The sequence below is a fragment of the Trichomycterus rosablanca genome, chromosome 2 (genome assembly GCF_030014385.1).
Source record: "Trichomycterus rosablanca isolate fTriRos1 chromosome 2, fTriRos1.hap1, whole genome shotgun sequence".
Classification (NCBI taxonomy): Eukaryota; Metazoa; Chordata; class Actinopteri; order Siluriformes; family Trichomycteridae; genus Trichomycterus; species Trichomycterus rosablanca.
The window spans coordinates 12,084,003-12,108,400 of NC_085989.1; the positions used below are offsets into that span (position 1 = coordinate 12,084,003).

General features: G+C 39.9%; 1 protein-coding gene across 1 annotated transcript in view; it reads right to left on the bottom strand.

The window, feature by feature from the left end:
• Positions 1 to 20,051: 20,051 nt before the first annotated feature.
• Positions 20,052 to 24,398, bottom strand: part of cica (capicua transcriptional repressor a) — a 50,770-nt gene continuing 46,423 nt past the window's right edge. Inside the window, exon 21 of the mRNA XM_063011346.1 lies at positions 20,052 to 22,572. Within this exon, the coding sequence (XP_062867416.1) occupies positions 22,292 to 22,572 (281 nt within the window). The 3' untranslated portion in view covers positions 20,052 to 22,291. The remainder of the gene's footprint in view (positions 22,573 to 24,398) is intronic.

The window sequence follows — 24,398 nt, forward strand, 5'->3', positions numbered from 1 at the left end:
ATAAGTTCACTCAGATACTGTGGAGCCAGACCATGTAGCGCTTTATAGGTTAGTAAAAGTATTTTGTAATTAATGCGGAATTTAACTGGCAGCCAGTGTAGAGATGATAGAACAGGAGTGATATGATCAAATTTTTTAGTTCTAGTTAGCACTCGAGCTGCTGCATTTTGAACTAACTGGAGTTTGTTTATGGATCTACCAGAGCATCCAGTTAGAAGAGCATTACAATAATCTAACCGAGAAGTTATAAACACATGGATCAGTTTTTCGGCGTCATTACCAGATAGTATATTTCTTATTTTAGAGATATTACGCAAATGATAGAAAGCAACTCTAGTAATATTATTATGTGTATCAAAGGAAAGATCTGAATCTAGTGTGACACCTAAGTTTTTTACATCTGGGCTGGGAGTAACAGAGAAAGTGTTTAGGTTTAGCACCAGGTTAGACAACTTGTCTCTTGCAGCTTTAGAGCCAACAAGTAAAACCTCAGTTTTATCTGAATTAAGTAAAAGAAAATTACACGACATCCAGTTTTTTATGTCGTTTACACAATCTTCTATCTTACTGATTGTGTCAGTATCATTTGGTTTGGCTGATATATACAGCTGTGTGTCATCTGCATAGCAGTGAAATTTTATGCCATGTTTATGAATAATTTCTCCTAGTGGAAGCATATAGAGTGTAAATAATAGCGGTCCCAGTACCAACCCCTGTGGAACACCACACTTTACTTTTGTAGTTTCCGAGCATTTATTATTTACATAAACAAATTGCGAGCGGTCAGTCAAATATGATTGAAACCAAGAGAGTGCGAGTCCTTTAACACCTACTGTATTTTCTAGCCTATCCAGTAAAATTTTATGATTGACCATATCAAACGCTGCGCTAAGGTCTAATAGAACAAGAAAAGAGACACATCCATTATCAGAAGACATTACCAACTCGTTAACTACTCTAATTAATGCGGTTTCAGTACTATGATTGGGTCTACAATCTTGTCCCTGACGTCCTTTGATGGCTCTTTGGTCTTGCCCATGGTGGTCGAGAGATTTGAACGTAAGAAACTGATTCTGTGACAGGTGTCTTTTATACAGGGACAGGACTAATTTGTGTGCCTTTTGTGCACATAACCGGTCTGTGGGGGTCAGAATTCTTGCTGGTTGGTAGGGGATCAAATACTTACTGTATTTCCCTTAGTTAAATACAAATTAATTTATAACTTTTATTTCATGTTTTTTTTCTGGATTTTTTGTTGATATTCTGTCTCTCTCTGTTAAAATAAACCTTCCATAAAAATTATAGACTGTTCAAGTCTTTGTAAGGGGGTAAACTTACAAAATCAGCAGGGGATCAAATACTTATTTTCCCCACTGTATGTAGTACACATTAATGTGTTTGTGACACGAACAGTTAGCTTAGTAGCTCAGTTAGCAGCTCCTAAAAGTTCTGTTATCACCCATATCCTTTGGTGTGTGCAAGAGTTTCTTTTTTTTTGGGGCTTGGGGGGTTGGGGTCGAGGTCCGGGTTCGGAGGGTACCTTCCTGAAATGAGTTTTTGCAACTTGGGATGTCTGTAAATAGTTGTTCCCATTTAGTACAGGGAAGATTTGTCAGCAAAGAAGTAAAAGCGTATAATATTCATTCATTCATGATCTGTTTTGCCACCACTGTCCTACAGGTTGTCAGGGCAAACACACTCACACACACATTCACGCCCTCATACCTAGGGCAATTTTGTATCTCCAATTAACCTGACTGAATGTCTTTGGACTGTGGGAAGAAACCGATGCACGTGGAGGAAACCACACAGACACAGGGAGAACATGCAAACTCCACACAGACCTCTCCACCTGGAAATGGAATCCAGGACCTTCTTGTTGTGAGGTAACAGTGCTCCCCACCAAGCCACCTTGCCACCCTGTGGCTGTAACACATAAACTCAATTATAAGTAGTGTCCACATACATTTGGTCATACAGTGTTGATGATATGTGTGTTATCCTTAAGAAATATAAGGTAACAGTGTGTATTAATATGCTTTTTATATTAATTACAAATACTTTTTTACAACCCCAAATCTGCTCACCTTCATTTTATTTATTAAGGATATTAATTTAAAATTTATTTGTTAATTAATAAATAAAATGAAGGTGAGCAGATTTGGGGTTGTAAAAAAAAGTATTTGTAATCCATTCCTGCATTTCCGGCCTGCAGCACATTCCAAAAAAGTTGAGACAGTAAAGCATTTACCACTTTCTATGCACTTTGTAATGTTGCCATTCCTTTTCACCACACTTAAAATGCTGATGCTTAAAATGAATGCTGATTCATCTGACCACAATACACATTTCCACTGTGTGATGGTCCATCCTAGATGCCTCCGAGCCCAGAGAAGTCGACGCCACTTCTGGACATGGTTAACATTGAACAAGGCTTCTTTTTGGACAGTAAAGTTTTAAGTGGCATTTGTGCATGTAACTCTGTATTGTAGTGCTTGACAAAGGTTTGCCAAAGTAATCCCTCACCCATGTGGTTATATCAGCTATTGCTGAGTGGCGGTTCTTGATGCAGTGCCATCTGAGGGATCAAAGATCACGGGCATTCAGCTTAAGCTTGTGCCCCCTTGGCCTTTACACACTAAAATCCCTTTGCTCATCAAAGACTCAGCCTTTCCTGGATGCTGCTTTTGTACCAAACCATGATTACAATCACCTGTTGACATCACCTGTTTGGAATTACATAATTATTTAGTTTTTTCACCTCATTACTAGCCCTAAATTTCCCCTGTCCCAACTATTTCTGGAATGTGTTGCAGGTCTAAAATGCAGGAATGGAGGTATATTAACAAATGAAATGAAGTATCTTGGGTTCAAACTGTCTGCAATCAAATAAAAGTCAAAGTAAATGTAAGGAACACTGCATTTTTATTTGCATTTTCCATACTGTCCCAACTTTTTTCTGATTTGGGGTTGTACTTGGAATATGTATTCCAATATGTTCACCACTTATTTCAGTCGATGCAAAGCCTAAAGTTTTGACCAAACAATCTATTTTTATTGGCTTATTGGGAATAACCTGTCTTCTCCATCGTCTCCGTGCTTAAGATTATTGTCCCTTAAATGAAAGAAAACCAGTATTGAGTAAAGTACTATACTTTTATCAGTAATACCATATGCATATCCGTTAGAGGGAGATTTATTTTCTACTAGGAAGTTGGAGTATGGAAGGTGGAGAGTTGGATAATTTGTCATGTTTTCCATGCAGTTACTCACTATAGCAAGTTTAAATGGCTCCAAGGTAAGACAATACTTCATATTTGTGTGTGTAATAGCATTACTGTCTAAGATAGCGGCTGAATAATCACTGGACTAAACGTAAAGTGGGAACAGGCATTCTGTGGACAAGTAATCCTACACCTAAAGTCAGCAGGCTTTATTAGACCTGATAATATGTTCAGTGGTCCTTATTTACTATTTAGGTTGACTAATCCCTCTAATGAACAGTCACCGGATTACACAAGCAATAGTATTTTCTCCCCCTGTACAGTGGTTTGTGTTTCTGAGACGGCAGCAGGCCAGAACTTGTTGGTAGTTGAATAATAATAGAGGAATCTTGACTCTCTACTCGACGCTGACACAAGCAGGGGGTGGAGTTTCTCATTTTGGAGGGAGTGATCAGCCAATGTACTCGTCTGTGTAGTCCGTGTGTCGGTCATGATTGCTAGACAAACAATCCAAAGTTTCTCACAACCTGGCTGTCATGCAGAGACATGTTTCCAGGAGTGTGGCGCTTCCAGTATTTCATGCACGCTTATTTATATATAGTTTATATTTATATATATAGTTTTTGCAGGCAATTTTGCAGCAGTCATGCATACGACGATCATTAGAGGTGGAAAGAGTACTAAAATATTGTACTCAAGTAAAAGTACTATTACTTTGATAAATTTTTACTTAAGTATGAGTAAAATTACTAGTCTAATAATCTACTTAAGTAAAAAGTAACTCATTTAAAATGAACTCAGAGTAAATGTTAGTTACTTTTTAACAGAAGGAGGGGTGTCTCTTTTGTGTAATGCAAACAAGACAAGTGGATATAAATCTCACAATAGTTGTTTTAAATTAAAATATAATAGAAAAAAACATGTTGATACAACATTTAAAAAACATTTAGGGATGGCTAATGTGTCGTTTTAGTACAGACCATCCCATAAAACATTTTCAAACTGTATAACCACTGTTGGCATAAATTGTGGATTCTATAGACCAGCCTTCTTTTTATCACCAACAAACACCAAACAACAGTCATACTGCAAATCCATAACTCAAATGTGTTTTAAAATTTCATTTCATTTTTTTGTGCAGCATTGTTTTGCATAGTTTGTACCTACCTCAGAAATAAAAGGACATTTAAAGAGTAAATAATAAAAGGAAACTTTGTCATAATTTGTCTTCCATTTCATTTTGTTTAAAGAAATCAAACCCAGTATCATGAATCGTATTGCATTGTGGGTAGAGTGTATCATTACATCCCTACTCACTACTGATCAGCTGGACATCTACACACATGATTGGCTATGTCTGAAATTGGACTAGCACCCCGTCCAGAGTATTTCTGCCTTGTGCCTTTTATTTCTAGGTGGAAATGAACCCTGCATCAACGCTTACCAGAATAAAGCTGGTAAAAAAAACTGAAATAAAATGCTTTTTATTACTGGCTGTATAAAAACTCACATGGTCTGAAAACTGAGATACATGAAACGGCAGGAAAATAAAAGGTTTTAATCCATTGGTCTAGAATAAAAAATTGGTCTTTTGCATTATTTATTGTTTGTGAATCTGTTGCATTAGCTGAATTGTTGCATTATTAATTGAATGAATGTAGTCTGATTTTGTAAGGTTCATTCATTAATGTCTTAAAGAACAGGACCAACTTATTATTTTATTTTATTTATTATTATAAATGAGATCAGGTGTGCAAATGAGGGTAAATAGCTGAATGACTTATGAATGATAGTCCAGTACCTGTACAGTACAGGATCCACTGCACCTTTGACCACTGATTCAGTGTCTGTTTTACCACTACATTATCCTATTTACAGGGCAAAACGCAGGAAACACTCCACACAGGTCCCCAGTCCATCGCTAGGCAAACACACAAACACATTCACGGTGGCTTGGTGGGTAGCACTGTCACCTCACAGCAAGAAAGGCCTGGGTTCGATTTCCAGGTGGAGCGGTCCGGGTTCTTTCTGTGTGGAGTTTGCGTGTTCTCCCAGTGTCTGTGTGGGTTTTCTTCCAGGTGCTCTGGTTTCCTTCCAGGTTCATTGGAGATACTTAAATTGCCTCACTTAAATAAATGTGTGTGTGTTTGCCCTGTGATGTACTGGCAACCTGTCCAAGGTGTTTCCTGCCTTTTGCCCGGTGAATCGTACCCACCGCAACCCTGAATCAGACAAAGCAGTGGTACAACAGACAATGTATGAGTGAATCAATGATTTTGTAAGGCAAGTAAATGATTAAAAAATACAATTTCTAAGTTCATTCTTAGTTAAGAGAAAAGTGTCTTAAACTTTTCAAAAACTAGACTTATTACTTTCAGAAAAGCTAAACAGAATTTTGGTGGTTGAGGTTAATAAACTGTGGGTAAACTGATCCAAACGTTAGCATGTTTACGGCAAACACAAAAAGCTTTTAACAATGGATAGCCGACACCACAACAGAGCTGAATCCACAATAGAAATGTGTCATGTTTCCTCCTGCCAATAGTAATGTATAAATGATGTGTTCACTAAAAAGGATCATGTATTAATGTGGCAGAAAAAAGGACTGCAAAAAATTGGATGCATGTTTGGTTATACAAACATTGTGTAAAGCGTATGGTGTCTTTATAAATAGAAACTTAAATTCATTACCATCATTTTATTAATTTATTAAGTTCTAATGGCTTTATCCTGATCAGAGGTGCAGTGGATCCAGTACTGGACAGGTACTGGACTATCTTTCAGAAGTCATTTAGCCATTTAACCTCAATTGCACACCTGATACCAGTTAATCAGTTGGTCTTGTTCTTAGGGAGATTGATTTGCTACATCAGATGAAGCTCCTGCCCTTGTGAATAAGAATAAACACCCCTGGTCTAAACTGATTTGGAAAACATTAAATCATCATCTGTTTTACCACAGCTTTATAGTATTTAGGCTGTGGGTCAGATTAACAGGGTGAATGGCAGGAAACACCCCATACACGTCACCAGTCACAAGGCAAACACATATACACACATTAACCCACACACACTCATACCTAAGGGGACTTTAGTATCTCCATTTAATCTGACTGGATGTTTTTAGACTGTAAACTCCACACACAGAGGACCTGGACTGCTCCACCTGGGAATCAAACCCAGGACCTTCTTGCTGTGAGGCAACAGTACTCCCCACCAAACCACTGTGTCGCCGGTTTGGAAAACAGCACCTGCTTTACACCAGTAAACACAAATACAGCTTTTAAATGATTATTCATTCATTCATTGTCAGTTTTACCACATTTTATACTAGTCAGGGTCGCTGTGGATCTGATTCATTGGCCGAACTTACAGGGCTAATTTTAGTATCTCCAATTGGTCTGACTGCATGTCTTTGGACCTATGGGAGGAAACCAGAGCACCCAGAGAAAATCCTCCACAGGGAGTCACAGGAAGAACATGCAGGCTTTTCTTGTTGTGAGGTGACTGCGTTACCAAGTGCACCACTGTGCCCAGATAAAGATTTATACAAAACCTATATCCCTCCCTGAACCTAAAAACCACTTGTACCACCCTTGGCAGTGACAACTGCAATTAAACATTTATACTTTGCAAGAAGTATAATTACTCCTCCCAGCAAGAAGGTCCTGGGTTCGATTCCCAGGTGGAGCGGTCCAGGTCCTTTCTGTGTGGAGTTTGCATGTTCTCCCTGTGTCTGTGTGGGTTTAATTTTTAGGTAGAATGGTCTGGGTCCTTTCTGTGTGGAATTTGCATGTTCTCCCTGTGTCTGCCTGGGTTTCCTCCAGGAGCTCCGGTTTTCTCCTACAGTCCAAAGACATGCAAGTGAGGTGAATTGGAGATACAAAATTGTCCATGACTGTTCGATATTAAAACGTGTGAACTGATGAATCTTGTGTAATGAGTGACTACCTGTCCTGTCATGAATGTAACCAACGTGTAAAATATGACGTTAAAATCCTTATAAATAAATAAATAGGTCACAAACTGACGTGCGGACATTCTCCTTGAGCATTTTCTGACAGAGCAGAATTCATGGTTGCATCATCTATGACAAGTAGTCCAGGTCCTGCTGAAGGATCTCAGCAATGGTGGGCTAGCACAATAGACCGCTGCACCACCCAAGCATCTTATATTTATTTTAAGGAGCTATTGATGAGTAGTAGAGCCATTAGGCTCCAGAACAGCTTCAATCCTTTTTAGAATGCACTTATACAGTTGTGAAAATTCTCTGAGGGATGAAGTAGATATAGATCTTCACAGTCTGCATTCTAAAACTTCCCATTAATGGTAAATAGTTATGTTTAATCCTGGTGAATTCAGGGGCACGGAAGTCACTTGTGTTTCTACTTGACCTTATTTGATGTTCATTAAAAGACTAAATAAATAAAGGTTAAATAATGTGTATGGAGGCATCATGAGGAAAGTATGCTCGCAACATATGGTGCAGCTGGTTGTGTAAAATTACAAAGTCATGCAAAGCAATTATATTGGACTGATCAATTTTCACTAGAAGACCACTCACCACCATTAATTATATACGGCAATGTCTGCATTTCAGAGCCGACATTGGGGGTTGAAATGCACCACAGTGTCTGCTTACTATCCTCCATTTACTATTATGTTCAGATTTTATACAAAAGGTTCAGAAATATGAATTTTTGTTGTTTATTATGCCTTGGAAAGACTAAGAAGTTTGTCACATAAGCATATTTCTGTAGTATTTTACATTCATGAAAAAACAGGATAAATGCAGTCATTTAAATGATAAACGACTAGATAAATTACCAGTTTTTCCAGATAATTACATAACCACTGTTACCTGGAGCTCTTATATTTGCATGTGCCATCTTAATAAAAAAATCAAAGGGGATACCTGTTGAGTGTTCATTCAACAACTCATCAAGAGTAATCGTCAGGGTACTGGTGGGAAACATGAATGGTATTTTTGTAGCCTGGTAGCAGCATGGTTAGCATACACACCCCACTTCCAGAAAAGTTGGGACATTTTGTAAAATGGAATAAAAACTAAAAATCTAAAATCTTTTTGGAAATGTTTTGTTACTTAAGCTGTCTGTACAATTTAATGTCATAATAGACACTCACTATCCATTTTATCAGCTCCACTTACCATATAGAAGCACTTTGTAGTTCTACAATTACTGACTGTAGTCCATCTGTTTCTCTTCATGCTTTGTTAGCCCCCTTTCATGCTGTTCTTCAACACACTACAGAGCAGGTATTATTTAGGTGGTGGATCATTCTCAGCACTACAGTGACACTGACATGGTGGTTGTGTGTTAGTGTGTGTTGTGCTGGTATGAGTGGATAAGACACAGCAATGCTGCTGGAGTTTTTAAACACCTCAGTGTCACTGCTGGTCTGAGAATAGTCCACCAACCAAAAACATCCAGCCAACAGCGCCCCGTGGGCAGCGTCCTAGGACCACTCATGAAGGTCTAGAAGATGACCAACTCAAACAGCAGCAATAGATGAGCGATCGTCTCTGACTTTATGTCTACAAGGTGAACCAACTAGGTAGGAGTGTCTAATAGAGTGGACACTGAGTGGACACAGTATTTAAAAACTTCAGCAGCGCTGCTGTGTCTGATTCACTCATACCAGCACAACACACACTAACACACTAACACACCACCACCATGTCAGTGTCACTGCAGTGCTGAGAATGATCCACCACCTAAATAATATCTGCTCTGTGGGGGTCCTGACCATTAAAGAACTGCATGAAAGGGGGCTAACAAAGCATGCAGAGAAACAGATGGACTACAGTCAGTAATTGTAGCACTACAAAGTGCTTCTATGTGGTAAGTGGAGCTGATGAAATGGACAGTGAGTGTGGAAACAAGGAGGTGGTTTTAATGTTATGGCTGATCGGTGTATAATAACAGGCATGGCAAAGACAACTGTATTTAGGCTAATGCTAATGTACATATAACTATATTTTATGCATTTGGATCAAACTGGAATGTGAATAATATTGATGGTCAGCTGTGCAATATAAGAGTATGAATAAGAATTTGGTTCTCATGACTGTAGTAACACAGCTATGTGTGTGTGTTCACTAAAAGGAGTGGTCTAATCGAGCCCAAAAGGGATTACACGTTGTTGTTACTAAGAGAGCAACTGTAAAGGGTGGGGCTGTACCCAGCACCATGGGAAACCTCCGCTAGGAGGCACCTGGCCATTACACTGCCGGAAATACACCCACAAATATCAGTATAGGCAACTTATCCTTGTTAGGAATTATTATGCAATCTTAGGATCAGGCTTTGCAACTACTGCAGGCCTTGAGCTATGTGAGGCTGGAGTTAGTAGAGGAATTATAAAGACTGCCAGTAAAGTCAAACTGTCCTGTAGTATGCTGCCACCCAGTGCAAATGACATGAGGCATGACGGATAGAACAAAAGAAGTACAGAATTCAAAATAAAAGCCTTTAAAGACGTCATGCTTGTTTATCTTATGACAGACGGGAAGATGCATTACAGTTTTTCTGAATTGCTAAAACACTAAACCCCATTCTTGGAACACATCTGTTAAATGCCAAAACTTATTTATTGAATTAATCACTCTTTTCACAAAACCTTAAACCATTTTCACCTACTTTGACACAGGTTTTATATCTGATTCAACCTTTATGCAAAACTCTAAACACATTCTCACTGACAAACACACATTTTGCATGGTAGTGCACTTTGATGCAAAAATGGCACACACAGTGTTTGATACATGGGTTCAGGAACTTCTAAACTGTGTAAAGCTTGACAAGCTAAGATTTTCCTTGAAAGGGTCCCTGGACCTTTTTTATAAAACGTGGGGTCCCATCCTCATTTTTATTGAAGAAAAAATTGACAAATTAGTTCCTGACGTGTAATAAATAGGGAGTCTGGATAGAGAGTAGAGAGGGTTTATTTATTATTTATTTTGTATTATTATTTTTTTTTTTTTATTATTATTTATTTAATTTTTAATTTTTTAATTTTTTTATTATTTACCCACTTATTTCATTATACAGTTGTGAAAATTCTCTGAGGGATGAAGTAGATATAGATCTTCACAGTCTGCATTCTAAAACTTCCCATTAATGGTAAATAGTTATGTTTAATCCTGGTGAATTCAGGGGCACGGAAGTCACTTGTGTTTCTACTTGACCTTATTTGATGTTCATTAAAATACTAAATAAATAAAGGTTAAATAATGTGTATGGAGGCATCATGAGGAAAGTATGCTCGCAACATATGGTGCAGCTGGTTGTGTAAAATTACAAAGTCATGCAAAGGATCAGCTGAATGTCACCCAATGTGACCATGCATAATTCCAGGCCAGGCTGGGGGAAGGGGGGGGGGGGGGGTAAAGGGGAGGGGGTTAAAGGGGAAGGAGATAAATGGGAAGGGGTGGGCAGATTATAGTGTCAAAAGTGGGGGTGGAAGGGGGTTGAAAGTTTGGTGAATATGCAGATATAGGTATGTATATACACATATGTATGTAATATAATTTTTCTATGTATGGTTTCTTTTTTCTCCCTAGATCTGTCTTCATAGACCTTTTTTTAACTGTTGTATCACCTTATAAACTTGAATGGAACACACATGCCACAAAGGTTAAACACAACAAACACACTATTGTCATTGTTAACATGCCACAACTGTGCACACGTGTCATCAGTGATTAGAATTCAAATTAGTAGGTAAACAGGATAAGTCAGTTCAAATGCATGTGGCATTTCTGAGCTGTAGGGTAGTTGTAGCCTAGCGGTTAAGGTACTGGACTAGTAATTTAAAAAAGTTGCTGGTTCAAGCCCCACCACTGCCAGGTTGTCACTGTTGGCCCTTGAGCAAGGCCCTTAACCCTCAATAGCTCAGACAGTGTCACAGTACTGTAAGTCACTTTGGATAAAGGCATCTGCTAAATGCCGTAAATGTAAATGTATTGGAGGGCAACAATAGAAGAGAGCGTGTAAGAGGTAGTGGGCAAGTATGAAGATGAGGACGACCAAGAACAAGAGCAGTCGTATCAAATACTGTATTGTATGTGAAGAAGCATATGTATACAATGACATGAGGTCTGTCATGATGTCTCACATTTAAATTAAAACCCATGAATGTATATATTTGGACGAAGCTGGGTTCAAACTCACGAAGAGGTGGAGAAGAAGTCACAACATAACTGGTCAACATGCAGTTATAGAAATGTCTGTCCATCGTGGTGGCAATGTGACCATGCAGCCTAGCTGTTAAAGCGGTTGGTGAAATATGCTGACGACACCACTATAGTGGGACTAATAACAGGGAATGATGAATCCTACTACAGAGAGAAGGTTCAACACCTGGTCGGGTGGTGTACAGACAGGTGTACGGGTGGTGGTCCTTAACACCACCAAAACAAAGGAGATCGTTGTGGACTTTAGGAGAACCAGGAAGACAGCGCCCCCCCTCCCACACACACACACACACACACACAAACACACACATAAATTGTGAGGAGGTAGAGAGTGTCAACGACATCAAATTCCTGGGACTCCACATCACCAAGGATCTGATGTGGACACTTAACACCTCCCACCTGGTGAGGAAAGACCAACAGAGACTTTTCTTTTTAAGGAAGCTCAAAAAGGCCAAACTCCCCACTCAGCTCCTTGTCAATTTTTACAGAAGCACAACAGAGAGCATCCTCTGTTACTGTGTGACAGCGTGGTACACCAGCTGTACGGCCGAGAACAGGAAGGAGTTGGACCTTATAGTTAGGACTGCACAGAGGATTATGGGTACCAAGCTCCCAAAACTGGACACTGTGTATACTAGCCGCCTGCATAAGAGGGTTGGAACATCATCAAGGAATCAACTCACCCAGGTCACAGACTGTTTGTCCCCCTCCCATCGGGCAAAAGATTTAGGACAATTAAGACTCAAACAAACAGACTGAGGAACAGCTTTTTCCCCAGAGCTGTAGCCTCCATTACACCTCCACCCCCCACCCAGACACACACCCATAGCTACTGAGGAAACAAATCAAACTGTCTTGAACCCTGCCCTCCCCAAGCTGCTATTTAAAGCACAGATCACTGTAAAATTGTCTGTACATAAATATACCATTGTGCAATAACATTACTAATAATTACTACCTTACTCATTTCTCACATTTCTTGTAATTTTAGCTTTTTGTGCTCTACCGAGTTTTTACTATTGTTTTTTTTTTTTTTTACTTTTTTTTCTAATATATTTTAATATTTTTACCTTGAGAAAAGACTTTAAACCTCAATTGCTTAGACTGTATACTGTCACAGTACTGTAAGTCGCTTTGGATAAAAGCGGACAGATGCAAAAATACCATTTTGGTAGGAGTTGTAAGAGTTTTGGATGGCGGGGGCGCTTTAGCTGCTATGTGTAAAGTTTCAAAAAAAAAAAAAAAAGACAGTCTCAGAAGCTGTGTCTTAGTGACTGCAAAAAACTGTAATAGAATGGTATTTGGAACGTAACAGCTCTCCTTTGCGCTGTGTGCTGCCTAATAAAAGGAGTTTCATTTTGATATTTCACTATAATACTATTTTACTTTTTACTACATTTTACTCTCAACTCACAGAGGATTTATTTATTTTTTGTGTGTAGAAAGATAGAAAGGGGATTTTAATCTTTACCATGATTTTTGTTTTGTGTGCACCATTTATTTGCCTGTTTACGCTCGGTTATAATTAAATAAATCTGCTGACATAATATAGGCCTGTATAAAGATTTAAAACATAATGTGGTTGTTCTGGAAATGTTTTGTATGCACTGCTTAGCATTTTTGTCCAATCAGAACGTGGCATCTTCCTTTTAACACTGTAGAGCATAGGTGTCAAACTCAGCCACAGAGAGGGCCAAAAACAAAATCCGGGACTATGTCGAGGGCAAAGCACGGTCAACAAGTATAGAATAAAGTGCCAAAATGAAATATTTATAGGTAGGCTACATTCTTCTTTTATGAATACGTGCTAGAGCCAGATGTCTTGGCACCTTTTTTGGCTGCCAGTTTATCAATGTTCGGGGTAAGGTTCTCTGCTGTGGAAACCCTCAAGATGAAGTGACGATAAGCATCAGTGAGACGACTTCATTGTTGGTTTTTGTTCACATTCATCACAGAGAAAAGCTATTCACACAGGTATGTGCTTCTAAACATGCAGACTTCTGACCTCGGATGAAGGCGCACATTCCCCACAGAGTTGGCAGATCTTGGCATGCCTGCTGTCCCAGAGCACTCTGGAACTTGTAGTATCAATGGTGTGCGTAGTATAGTACCACACCACTGAATTACCTTGTTGTGAAAACTTAGACCTCTATATGTTTTTTTTTTTCAATATACATTATACAATATACAGTACATTGTCATTATCATCTATTACACCAGATGCAATAGAAATATATTTGATTTTGTTGATCTCCGGCACATGACAAAATCTGTAATTTGATCTTACTACTGTATATTCATTTGTGCTCTATTATACTTATTAGAATCTAATAAATATATAACTTTTTCTCTTCATCCTTACGTTCTACTTCTGCGACACTCACGCACCCATGTAATTTTATTTTCATTTAAATTAAAATAAAGCCAGTTTCCATTTCTGTGTCTGTGCCTACACTTCTCACAACTAACTACTGACTAAAGAGGAAGAAGAATGCCTTTATTTGTCATATATACATAAACACACTGAAATGTTTTTCCACATGTCCCAGCTTGTTTGGAAGCTGGGGTCAGAGCGCAGGGTCAGCACATTGTATGGCACCCCTGGAACAGACAGGGTTAAGGTCCTTGCTCAAGGGCCCAACAGTGGCTGCATAGCAGAGCCTGGATTAGAACCGACAATCTTTTGATTAATGGTCCAAAGCACTACCCACTAGGCTACCACTGGCACTAAACCAAAAAAAACAGACCCTACAAATGATACCATACTTATGTGTCACAGCTAATTTTTACAATTAAAAACATTATGATGTTTGGTAATAAATAATACAAGAATTTATTCCATAAACTACAAGAGATTTTCTCTTAAAACTTGACAAATTAAAATGAGAAATTTTAAAATGAACAAACATGGTTGTATATGCATTAACACAATCCAAATCAACATTTTGTTTATGTTTTACAAACATTATTATTGTGTTAATTTGGCTTGTTTTGTGTTGATTGGTTTATGTTTTGGTTTGTTTATATGTTAAAGCTGCACCATTCACCTATATTACTAACACTTCAGAGCCAGATTTACAAAATATGAACTCAATAAAGTAGCTTAAATTCACAATTTAATTGGGTGCTTGCACATTAATAACTGGACATGTTTAATATACAGTATTTAATCAGCATTCGTTACACACACACATTTGACCAAAGAGGAACGTTAAATTTTGAGTTTGGAAAAGTTTGAAGCAAACCTTTCAGCTCCGGCTTTGCTCTTCTATTATTTATTCTCTCCTGTTTTGAGTGAAAGTCTAGTTTTGAGAAATTTATAACATTTTTGCTGTCAGAGAAAAATAGGACTGCTGTAGTGCACTGAAGTTAATTTAGCTAGCATTTGAGCGTTTACCATCTTTGTGTAGAAGAACAGCAACAGCAGAACAATAATAATAAACCACGCACGCCCCCTTCAGTGACTGACTCAACTCGTGCACCTGTAGCAGAACTTAATGTATTATGCACGTACGTGAAATGCATTATCTACACTATGGAAAGTAAGGACATATAATAAAAATGTCTACAAACATTATATTGGTGACATACAGAAGCTGCGTCTGAACAGTAGGGGAAAGCAGTACGTGAAAGCGGGTAGTGTGTCCGAATAGGTAGTATTCATTAAACAGTACGCAAAAAGTACCCGGATTAGTGGTGGTAAATCCGGTTCATTTTATGGACTCGGGTTAATGTGAGTCACTCAGTAATGTGATCCAGTTCATCTGAGTCGCTTGTACTGACATCTTGATTGCGATTGATTTACTTCATGAAAATGCATTCAAATATCACTTGTCTTCTGTGCTCTCATCTTCTGTAAATAAATCCTTCTCTCTTAATTCTCTTGGCACCTCACAGTTCTCTTGTCAGTGACAAGTTGACACATTTTTCTAAGTGGAATCTTGATCATGGGGGACAGGGGGTGGACTCACCTACCAATCAGATGGGTTATAATAAAATATATAACTATATTTTGTTGTTGTTTTGCTTACAATAAAATATGCTGCATTACTAATCTGTACCAGTACTACTGATAATAATAATTATCAGTATGTGCATTATCAGCATATGCAATTATGTGCATAAAATCAGCCACATAACAAACACCAGTGTGTTTAACTGCTTGTTTATTGGAATATTTAACTTATTACTTAGATTCACGGACTGGAGTGAAGTTGGTTCAGCCAAATCATCTGAGTCCGCGGTGTTTCCAGTGAGTCTGCTCACTCGCCTTGTGTACTTAGCAGCAGCTCAGAGGACTCATAGGATCCGGGTTGAATTGAGATTTTGGACTCGTGATTCCTGATTCAGTACAAAGATTTGAATCATTAACCCGGGTGATTCAGGAACCGCCTAGCTCTAACCCGGAAGACCTACTGCCTGGGCAGGCATTTTTGAGTATGAAAACGACACACAATCGCATCTCTTCCTGTACATGAACAACAAATGTGCAAAGTCAGCAAGTTTGCCTATAAAATTATTTGAATGATTAGAAACACACATAAATTACATTTGGGGTAGGGTGAGGTACATTTTATTGGGTGTCCCAATACTTTTGTCCATATGGTGTTTTACAAAAGCTCTTTTGTCATCAGGCTAATCAGTCTATTTTTAGCAGACACCTCGATCAGCCAGCAGAGGACATAATTGCAGCAGAGATGAGGAATCTAACTCTTTCTTTTTCTACAGACACAGTAGCTCAGGTGGTGCAGCAGTATTTACTCTTGCCCACTTCAGCTGAGATCTGGGTTTAAATCTCAACTGTGCTATTGAGCATGACCAGCTATGTCTGAGTGGGGATGGCCAAAGCCCTGCGATATATTGCCATCCTGTCCTGCCTTGCACCCAGTGTTTTACTGTGGAACTTTAAAGCAGTTCTGGAAATACAATGGATTTGTAAGATATTCAGATGCCTTGACTATTTTGCACACTTTATTGTGTTGTGCATTTACTTTTAAATAGATGTTTAATAATTTGTAGAAGCCCCTTTGGCAGTAATTACAGCTGCAAATTTTCTTGGATACACGTCTATAAGCTTTGCACATCTGTAATTGGGCAATTTATCTAACTGTACACAGCAGTTCCTTTCATGATGCATCAGATTAGATGGCAAACATTTGTGAACTGCCATCTTTAGGGCTCTTAACAGTTGTTCGAGTCTGGCCTTTTACTAGGCGTGTAGGGCAGTTGTAGCCTAGTGGTTAAGATACTGGACTAGTAATCAAAAGGTTGCTGGTTCAAGCCCCACCACTGCCAGGTTGCCACTGTTGGGCCTTTGAGCAAGGCCCTTAACCCTCAATTGCTCAGACAATATTCTGTCACAGTACTTTAAGTCGCTTTGGATAAAAGCGTCTGCTAAATGCTGAAAATGTAAATGTTTTGGCTTTAGCCCTTAGATCATTGTCATGTTAAAAGGTAAACTGTCACAGCTCAGGTGGCGCAGCAGTAAAAACACACGCTGACACCAGAGCTGGGATACATCATATCGAGTCTCAGCTCTGCCTGCCGTCTGGGCTGAGCAGCCACATGAACAACGATTGGCCTGTTGTTCAGAAAGGGGTGGGATATTAAAAAGCTGGATAGGGATGGGGACTTATAACTAATGCAATTACAATCTCTGCTGGCTGATTGATGGTGCCTGCACATAGACGGGAAAAGAGTGCTGTCAGGGTGTGTCTCTCCGTACACAGTGCTGATCCGCACTGCACTCGTCAAAGTGTAGGTGACAAAACGCATACGGCTGCTGCCCACGTGTCGAAGGGGGCGTGGGTTAGCTTTATTCTCCTCAATCAGAGGGGATCGGCATTAGTGGAGAGGAATCATGACACAATCGGGCAAATGGATGCGCTAAAAAGGGAGAAAAAGGGGAGAAAATGCATAAACAAAATATATATATGAAAAAAAGGTGAACTGTCAGCCTAATCTTGAGTTGAGTGCTTTCAGGAGAAGGATTTCTTTAAGCATAATTCTTCTATTTGGCTGTATTGGCTAAATTGTATTTCATTAGTACCTGTCTGGATAGCAGATCAGCTTGATTCACACCCTGGTACATAGACTTCTTTCAGAGAGTTTAAGCATGGCAAAGCCCAAAACAACAGTTCCCATGCTGCCGTGAGACATCATACTGACTGTGTCCCCCTGGTGATTCAAATGATATACTGTTGAAGTGGTGTCTGTTCGAATCAGCATGTTTGTTTTGTACATATGGGTAGAATGCTATTATTGCTAAATGGACTGCTTTAATACACTGATTGGTTGGGAGCTCAATGGGGACCCAAGATCTCTCTTACTGTTTTGCCTTTCCAAACAGCACCCCACCTACTGAGGTAAGCATGGTTAGTTATTCCAAATGCTGAGCCCTGAGTCCCTGAACTGGTACAGCTGCATTACAGTTAGGTACAGTTTGGATCATAGTGCTGTTAAGTTGTAGTTTGACCTCTTTAAACACTGCAGCATGGTGTGGATTGTGGATCCAACACAATAAATCTGGCAACTGTTGCAGATACCTCAACTGTGTTGCCATCACCTTGGGGACTTTGACTAACCACGCTGACCAAAAAGCAAAAAGGCTGAGAGTAAAGTTGGGATTGCAAGAATCTGTGAACTGCCATCTTACATTTACATTTTCAGCATTTAGCAGACGCTTTTATCCAAAGCGACTTACACAATGAGCAATTGAGGGTTAAGGGCCTTGCTCAGGGACCCAACAGTGGCAACTTGGTGGTGGCGAGGCTTGAACCGGCAACCTTCTGTTTACTAGTCCAATACCTTAACCACTGAGCTATCACTGGCCCCAATCTTCAGGTCTCTTTATATGCAAACACTATATGGACAAAAGTGTTGGAAAAAGCATTTCTAATTAATGCTGTTTTTTAGCCACAATTGTTAACAGGTGTATTAAATCAAGTACATAAAAGAAATTATATGCTTCTAACTTTGCAAAAACAGTTTAGGAAAGGCTCTTTCCTGTTCCTGCGCTACTGTGCCCCTATGCACAAAGCAAGGTCTATAAAGATCTTAAAGAAAAGCTATATACACCGATCAGGCATAACATTATGACCATTCTAATATTGTTTTGGTCCCCCTTTTGCTGCTAAAACAGCCCTGACCCGTTGAGGCATGGACTCCACTGGACCCCTGAAGGTGTGCTGTAGTATCTGGCACCAAGATGTTAGCAGCAGATCCTTTAACTCCTGTAGGTTGCGAGGTGGGGCCTCCATAGTTTGGACTTGTTTGTCCAGCACATCCCGCAGATGCTTGATTGGATTGAGATCTGGGGAATTTGGAGGCCAAGTCAACACCTCAGACTCGTTGTTGTGCTCCTCAAACCATTCCTGAACCATTTTTGCTTTGTGGCAGGGAGAATTATCCTGCTGAAAGAGGCCACAGCCATCAGGGAATACCGTTTTCATGAAAGGGTGTACATGGTCTGCAACAATGCTTAGGTAGATGGTATGTGTCAAAGTAACATCCACATGGATGGCAGGACCCAAGGTTTCCCAGCAGAACATTGCCCAAAGCATCACACTGCCTCCTCTGGCTTGCCTTCTTCCCATAGTGCATCCTGGTGCCATGTGTTCCCCAGGTAAGTGACGCACACACACCCGGCCATCCACGTGATGTAAAACAAAATGTGATTCATCAGACCAGGCCACCTTCTTCCATTGCTCCGTGGTCAAGTTTCAATGCTAGCGTGCCCAACTGTTGGCACTTTTGGTGGTGGACAGGGGTCAGCATGGGCACCCTGACTGGTCTGTGGCTATGCAGCCCCATATGCAACAAACTGCGATGCACTGTGAATTCCGACACCTTTCTTTTAGAACCAGCATTAACTTCTTCAGCATTTTGAGCTACAGTAGCTCGTCTGCTCCACACGTGCATCAATGAGCCCAGGTTTACCACTGTTCCTCCCTTGGACCACTTTTGATAGAAACTGACCACTGCAGACCTGGAACACCCCACAAGAGCTGCAGTTTTGGAGATGCTCTGACCCAGTCATCTAGCCATCACAATTTGGCCCTTGTCAAACTCACTCAGATCCTTACACTTGCCCACTTTTCCTGCTTCTAACACACCAACTTTGAGGATAAAATGTTCACTTGCTACCTAATATATCCAACCACTAACAGGTGCCATGATGAAGAGATAATCAGTGTTATTCACTTCACCCGTCAGTGGTCATAATGTTATTCCTGGTCGGTGTATATAGTGTGTGATGGTGGCGTACTTGCCAGTTTTGGTTTTTTTTGGGAGAATGCCAATTGAGCTGTTATTTATTAAAAATACATAGAAAAATACAAATACATTTAACTAAATTATACAATCAATTAAGAAGTTGACGTTTTAATATTAGTAAAACATTAACTAAAAGCCAAATCAAAAGTGCATCAATTACATCAGTGTGCAGTACAGAACTGAGTTCTTGCCTTGCACCGACTGTTACCAGATAGTTCTGGACTTACTGCATCCCTGACCAGTTCATTTAATGAAATAAACAAATAGTAAGCAAATAAAAAGAAAACAACTTCTCATGCAGGTCCGTCTGACAAATGACAACACTGTAAAACATTTTGTGTTAGACCTTTAATATTTTCAATATTCTTTTCTTTAGAAATATTGCACATGGTCAACATGCCTGCTTTATGAGCTGATGCTCATCTTTCTCATTCAAAACTTCCTTCTTCAGTCCCTAGTAAGGGCAGTTTATTGGGTATACAAGTGTACACACATACATGTGAGGGTATGCATTTGTGTATGCAAGCGTTTCTCTTGACAAAATTATCAAGTGGCAAACATCCGAGTCACCAACATGTAATCGGGTTTCACTTATTGTTAAGAAAACCCATTTCCACCCTAATAACCAGCGTACTGGTGAATGATAACAGTCTTTTAAGTATACTGCCCTGGTTCTATGCAAACCATTGATATAATTTGCACTAGAGCAGGTCTGGTCTGACGAAATGCATATTAGGCATATTAGGTATTATTTTATACGCTCACACACACATACACATACTCATGCACACACACACACACACACACACACACACACACACACACACAGAGACACACACAACTATGTTCAGGAGATAGTCACACATTCAAGTGAAACTGAGCAGTAGCAATATACTCATTACTTCTCAGCAAAACGATGCAAAAAAAGTGCTAGATATTTTTAAGGTTTAAGCTTTTTGTTCTGTTTGGATTATTTTCTTAACACTCAAACATGAATTATGTTTTCTAATTATTCTAAAAACGTTTTTTTTTTCCCAATATATGTATCATATTGTGAAAGCTTCGCCAGCTTGAACAGTAAATATCTATGGCACGAATCATTCACTCGTCTAAAACCTAGGAACCTAGGAAATTTCCCCATCGACACAGTCCTATTGCACCAATAAAAGAAGTGTCAGAAAGAAAGAAAGAAGAGATCCTGAGAAATGCCGCCATAATACTGGTCTCTGAGCAACTTTCCCTTTTCGTAATTCTGATTCAGAATCGTTCCAGGCTGCAAATCTTATTCTGACTCCAGACCAGCTTTTCCGGGGCACTTTCCAACAACACTATTAGTAAAAAGTTTGAGGATAAAGAGAAAGAGGTCAGTTTAAGAGCAAAGGATATGTTGAGTAAGGGTAACGAAATGAATAGTCACTGGTTATGTATATTTTTTATACATATATCTAAAAGCAAATACTTTCCTGATTTGAATTGTGGTCAAAGACCACATATTGTGCAAACACCTGATTAAAACATATCAATAAAAAAAGGGAAAAGAGCAAAGAGCTTTGTGCCCTCGAGCCGTCGAGGTTATATAAAGTGAGAGATTAGGAGAGGCTGAGGAAAAAGGCCAAAAGATGGAGGCCTGAGTGGAGGTTTAGCTAAGAGGCAGGAACAGAGATCATTTCAGCATTTACCCAAAACTTGATTAGTCCGTGCTGTAAATATCACGAGAATTAAGAAGATAGAGAAAAGAAAGCAAGCACTTTTAACAAAATATCAATAGTTTCTACTAGTACGACAAAACAACTACAAACAACAAAGCATAACTACGAGCGCATTTATAGAGAGTAGTGTCTCAATTCTTTTCCATTAACGGTGTTCTGGATGCTCCATTTTAAAAAACGGACACTCTCGTTTTTTCTGTGCTGTGGTATTGTGATTTCTTTGTTGTTGCTCTGTTTTGGCAGTCGCTGTAGCCGTTGCTTTCTGCTTGACTTGGGTTTGTTGCTTTTGGAAAGTTCGTTTCTGCGCCTGCATCCTAGAACAGTAACAGCCATTGCAAGTTTGTCCACTATAAGGACGTGTCCCATTCACACCGAGACACCTCCTCCACTCCATCTACCGCTTTTCGTCTCAGTGTCTCACGAAAGAAAGTGCAATCGTGTATCATCCACCGTTCATCACCTTCAAACAAGTCTTTTACACCAGGCGAGGAGAGTTGACGCAGAATGCTGACTGATGTGCAGCAGTGAAGGGCTCTGAGATTCAAGAAAGGAAGAATTGTCCTGCTGTAGAATGGCGGTGAAAAGTAAAAGAGGACCGTCAAATGAATCATTAAAAAGGTGCTCATGCCAGCTGTGAAATGTTATGTTTTGTACTTGCATATATGCGTCGGTAAATTTGTTGGTGTAATTGTCACCCTGCCACAGTGTGACAGAAGAATAATGACACAAACAAAACAAAACCCACACGGTTGGTTAAAAATTCAAAAAGATCCCCATAGGTGCTGAATATTCAGTGACGCTAGTTCAGTTTGCCTACAGCCCGTTATAACATTCTGTCCATGTTTGTATCCTCGCTGTCATTCTTTATCTCAGCTCGTGCGACTCACTCGTCTCATTCTTAGGCTCTTCCCGTTCTGAGCCTTTCTCATCCAATTCTGGCCAGCCTTCGCCTCTGGCCGTAGGATTGGATGGTCCTGGTGCAGAGTCTGGGACACCGGTTGCCACTCCAAACCCTGTAACATCTGAGCCTCCGGGTGTGGCTGTCTGCATGATCTTCTGCCTCACTTCACGAATCTTCAACTGTAAACAGATTTTTTTTGGAAAGGTTTCAGAGTAGCGAGCCTGGAAAGCTGATGTAGCCTGGGCTGAAATAGAGAAATGAATCAGAAAAAAATCAGAAAAAGTTAGGACATTTTGTAAAACGCAATAAAAATACGAAAAAATATTATCAAATATTAAATATTACTGGCCGCTCAGGTGGCGCAGCGGTAAAAACACACGCTGGAACCAGAGCTGGGATCTCGAATACATCATATCGAATCTCAGCTCTGCCTACCGGCTAAGGCTGAGCGGCCACATTAGCAACGATTGGCCTGTTGTTCAGATTTGGGCGGGACTAAGCCAGATAGGGTCTCTCTCCCATGACTGGTGCAATTACGACCTCTGCTGGCTGATTAATGCCACCTGCACAGAGATGAGAAAAGAGTGCTCTCAGGGTGTGTCCCCTCCGTACACAATGCTGAGCTGCACTGCACTTGTCAAAGTGCCCATGTGTCAGAGGGGGCGTGGGTTAGCTTCGTTCTCCTCAATCAGAGCAGGGATCGGCATTGGTGGAGAGGAAGCATGACGCAATCGGGCAATTGGACGTGCTAAAAGGGAGAAAAAAGGGAAGAAAATGCATAAACAAAAACATTAAAAAAAATATATTAAATATTATTAAATCTAAAATATTTTTAAAAATATTTTGTTTATGCATTTTCTCTCCCCTTTTCTTCCAAATTTTTAGCGCGTCCAACTGCCCGATTGCATCACGCTTCCTCTCCACTAATGCCGACCCCCAGTCTGATTTGAGGAGAACGAAGCTAACCCACACCCCCTCCGACATGTATGCAGCAGCCGTATCATTTTGTCACCCACACTAGGCAAGTGCATATATGCGAATCAGCCTTGTGTACGGAGAGACACACCCTGATCCGCAATCTTTCCCCGCCTCTGTGCAGGCACCATCCATCAGCCAGCAGAGGTCGTAATGCATCAGTTAATGAGCTACTGTGATTAATGTAGTCTAATGAGCTTGGGAATACTTCAGAAAACCATCATCACTTAACACAGTCTGCCACTGCATAAAGAAATGATCTAATACAGGGTCTGCCTGAAAACCTAGTGAGCTCTACATCGATGGCTCTCTAAATTTTTTGATTTCCAGATACCAAGGCTGCCTACCAAGATGCCTTATTTCAAAGCTATAAACTGACTGAATGATTAGGGGGCGTCTGATGCTTCCTTAGCAGTGAAGGCAAGCCCCACTACTGTTTTAGCCTAGTAAGTGAAAACTGCGGTGACGTAATCGCCGTAATGCTGTCTAAGTAGTGCGTCTAGATAATCTGCCTTATAAGTTCAATGTCTTATTAGAATCTTCTCTACTTAATCAGCTGCCTAGTTAGGCAGTAGGCAGCAAGGCAGCTCACTAGGTTTTCAGATAGACCCACAGTCATCTCTGATACAGACAAGCTTGCCTACTGAGAGGAGGTTAACAGGACTAGTCAAATTGTGCACTGACTGCAAAAAAATGCAAAAAAAGAAGACACAGGAGAGAGACCATCCAACTGTACACATCAACAGAACAGAGGTGAAACTGGTCAGCCAAACAATGTCTTTTCTCCTTACAAAAAACATCAGATCTCTGCCCACGAGAAGCTGAAGGAGGTCGACATGGCTCAGGACATTGCCATTATGTTTGCACTATTTGCATCATTGCACTATATATAAGAATTTTATGTGGGTGCATTAAGACCTGGTAACCCATTGTTCTGCTCAACGTTCACCCAAGACATTTTCTATCTTAGTTGCTATCATCATAGAAACACCACCAAAGCACCCACGTACAAAGAGCCAAACACATACAAAGAAAACAGTTATTTCCCCTAAGCCCACACAGAACAATCAATAACACAGAACTGATTTAGCCCTC